At 36.0% G+C, this 3,128-nt stretch overlaps 1 protein-coding gene across 1 annotated transcript in view; it reads right to left on the bottom strand.

Moving 5' to 3' along the window:
* Positions 1 to 577: 577 nt before the first annotated feature.
* The window catches only part of LOC117180724, a 7,069-nt gene continuing 4,518 nt past the window's right edge, over positions 578 to 3,128 (bottom strand). The window contains exon 2 of the mRNA XM_033373211.1: positions 578 to 1,028. Within this exon, the coding sequence (XP_033229102.1) occupies positions 578 to 1,028 (451 nt within the window). The remainder of the gene's footprint in view (positions 1,029 to 3,128) is intronic.

The following is a 3,128-nucleotide window of genomic DNA, read 5'->3' on the forward strand; positions in this document are numbered from 1 at the left end:
TTGAATTTTCATCCAGAAAAAATTTCAATTCTCTTTTCAACACTAATATTAAATTTGAGCAAAGCAAAATTTTTTTGAAATAATTAAATTTTCAACAAAACATAATTTTTAACCAAAAAGTATGACTTTTCAATATAATTGTTGAATTTTCAACCAAACTCTTGCATTGTTATCCAAGAAAGATGAAAATTCTTCTAAAACAGATAAATTTTTTAATAAAAAAGATAAATAAAAAAAAGAGTTGAATTTTCATCCAAATAGATTAAAATTCAATTTTCAACACAACAAAAGGTTTTCAACAAAATACTAAAATTTATAACTAAAAACATAATTTTCATTAGAAAGTTTTTGCGAATTTGCAAAAATTACGTACATGAGTGAAGGACCCCCTCCCGCCTAACGTAACAAATTGTAACAAAATCACTCAACCCCCCCCCCCCCCCCCCCCCCCCCCCGTTTAGCTGTCGCGTATTTTAAGTATACGGTCCCTAACCAGCAAAACATTTCTGGAAACGAAAAATTAAGTACAGCGATAGGGGGGGGGGGGGTTGAGAGGGCCTATAATCCGTTACGTAATTTAAGAACGGCCCCTTAGATTAGTCACTTTTTCCACTTTTTTCAAGTACATCGTTCTGTGGCAGCCCTGTTGATTGTTGGTCTGGAAGGTGAGGAAGAGCGGATGCTGTTGTGGAGGCGAAAAGAGGGCGCAAATGAGGAACGCAGGGTGGCAGGGCGGGGCTGCGCGCGGAAGGGTGCGCGTAGCTTTTACTTTTGCACCTTGCGAGTGCAAGTGTTGGTCGTAAAGTCGTGCAGGTGCGACGAGGACGAAAAGAGGAGTTAAGCCAACCCAGTAAAAGTGGAGCGATACGATACGAGCCGGCAAACCGGCCAGGCTCCTATCCAGAAACGCCGCAGGAACTCGAGTGAAGTGAAGTGAGTACTGAGTTAAATCAGTAAATCTCTGCCGCTGGAAGCCGCAGTCCACTACGAACGCGACGGATTCATTTGCGTTATTCGAATTCGAAACGCTTCCGGTTTATGTCGTATCGTTAATTCGTTATCGATCGCCTTCCTCGATCCTGTCACTTGAGGCCACAATTAATCTTTATGAATAACAAAATGTTATTTTGCTTTTAAAATTTAAACAAAATTTTTTTTTATTGTTTATTAAATCTGTTTCTGTTTTGAACTTATAAAAAATTTTTTTTTCAAAAGGGCGCTTTTGGATCCCCTTTTCCATACAATCCCTTTCCTCCTTAAGGGACTAATTTTTAAATCCAAAATCCTCTTTTTCATCACAATCATACTTTCACCATCTGATACTACTTTTAAAATCCAAAATTTTCTTTTGTACCAGCACACTCATTTTAAAACACAAAGTTCGCTTTTCCAAACTCTCAGGCTCCTTTTTGAATCCGAAATCCGCCTTTCCACCTCCTGCGACTACTTTTAAACTAAAAAAATCCCATTTTCCTCTCCTGAGTATACTTTTAAAATTCAAAATCCCCTTTTACACTTTCTCAGACTACTTTTAAAATAAATATAAAAACACCCTTTTCCACCTTCTGAGACTACCTCTAAAATAAAAAAATTCCCTTTTCCACCTTCTGAAACTACATTTAAAATTTAAAAAATCCCCTTTTCAACCTTCTGAAAATACATTTTAAATCCGAAATTCCCTTTTCTACCTCCTGAGACTAATTTTAAACTCCAAAATCCCTTTTTTACCAGTGCCGACTCATTTTACGACCCACAGTTCCCTTTTCCATTCTCTCATTTTTGTAGAAATTAAAAATTCACTTGTCCACATTCTGAAACTACCTTAAAAATAAAAAAATCCCCTTTTCCACCTTCTGAAAATACATTTTAAATCTAAATTCCCTTTTCTACCTCCTGAGAATACTCTTTAAATATAAGAAAATCCCCTTTTCCACCTCCCGAGACTACTTTTAAAATAAAAAATCCCCGTTTTTACCAGTGCCGACTCACTTCACGACCCACAGTCCCCTTTTCCATCCTCTCAGACTATTGTTCAGATTAAAAATTTCCTTTTCCACCTTCTGAAACTACCTTTAAAATTAAAAAATCCCCTTTTCCACCATCTGAAAATATATTTTAAATCCAAGATTCCCTTTTCTACTTCCTGAGAATACTCTTAAAATATAAGAAAATCCCCTTTTCCACCTCCCTAGACTACTTTTATACCCCAAAATCCCCTTTTTTACTAGTGCTGACTCACTTTACGATCCACAGTCCCCTTTTCCATCCACTCAGACTCCTGTTGAAATTAAAAATTCCTTTTCCCACCTTCTGAAACTACGTTTTAAATCAATAATCCCCTTTTTAACCTTCTGAAAATACATTTTAAATATAAAATCACCTTTTCCACTTCCCGAGACTACTTTTAAGCTCCGAAGTCCCCTTTTTTACCAGTAACGTTTTTCTTTACGACCCACAGTCCCCTTTTCTATCCTCTCAGACTCTTGTTGAAATTAAAAATCCCCTTTCCTACCTTCTGAAACTACCTTCAAAATAAAAAAATCCCCTTTTCCACCTTCTGAAAATACATTTTAAATTAAAAATTCCCTTTTTTACTTCCTGAGAATACTCTTAAAACATAAGAAAATCCTCTTTCCCACCTCCCGAGACTACTTTAAACTCCAAAATTCCCTTTTTTACCAGTACCGACTCACTTTACGACCCACAGTCCCCTTTTCCATCCTCTCAGACTCTTGTTAAAATTAAACATTCCCTTTTCCACCTTCTGAAACTACTTTTAAAATTTTTTAAATCCCCTTTTCCACCTTCTCCAAATACATTTTAAATCCTAAATTTTCTTTTGTACCTCCTGAGAATACTCTCAAAATATAAGAAAATCCTCTTTTCCACTTCCCGAGACTACTTTTAAACTCCAAAATCCCCTTTTTTACCAGTGCCGACTCACTTTACGACTCACAGTTCCCTTTTCCACCTTCTGAAACTACCTTTAAAATAAAAAAATCCCATTTTCCACCTTCGGAAACTATCTTTAAAATAAAAAAATCCCATTTTCCACCTTCGGAAACTACCTTTTAAATAAATAATCCCCTTTTTCACCTACTGAAAATACATTTTAAATCCAAATTCCC

This window comes from Belonocnema kinseyi, chromosome 9 (assembly GCF_010883055.1).
Source record: "Belonocnema kinseyi isolate 2016_QV_RU_SX_M_011 chromosome 9, B_treatae_v1, whole genome shotgun sequence".
Taxonomy (NCBI): domain Eukaryota; kingdom Metazoa; phylum Arthropoda; class Insecta; order Hymenoptera; family Cynipidae; genus Belonocnema; species Belonocnema kinseyi.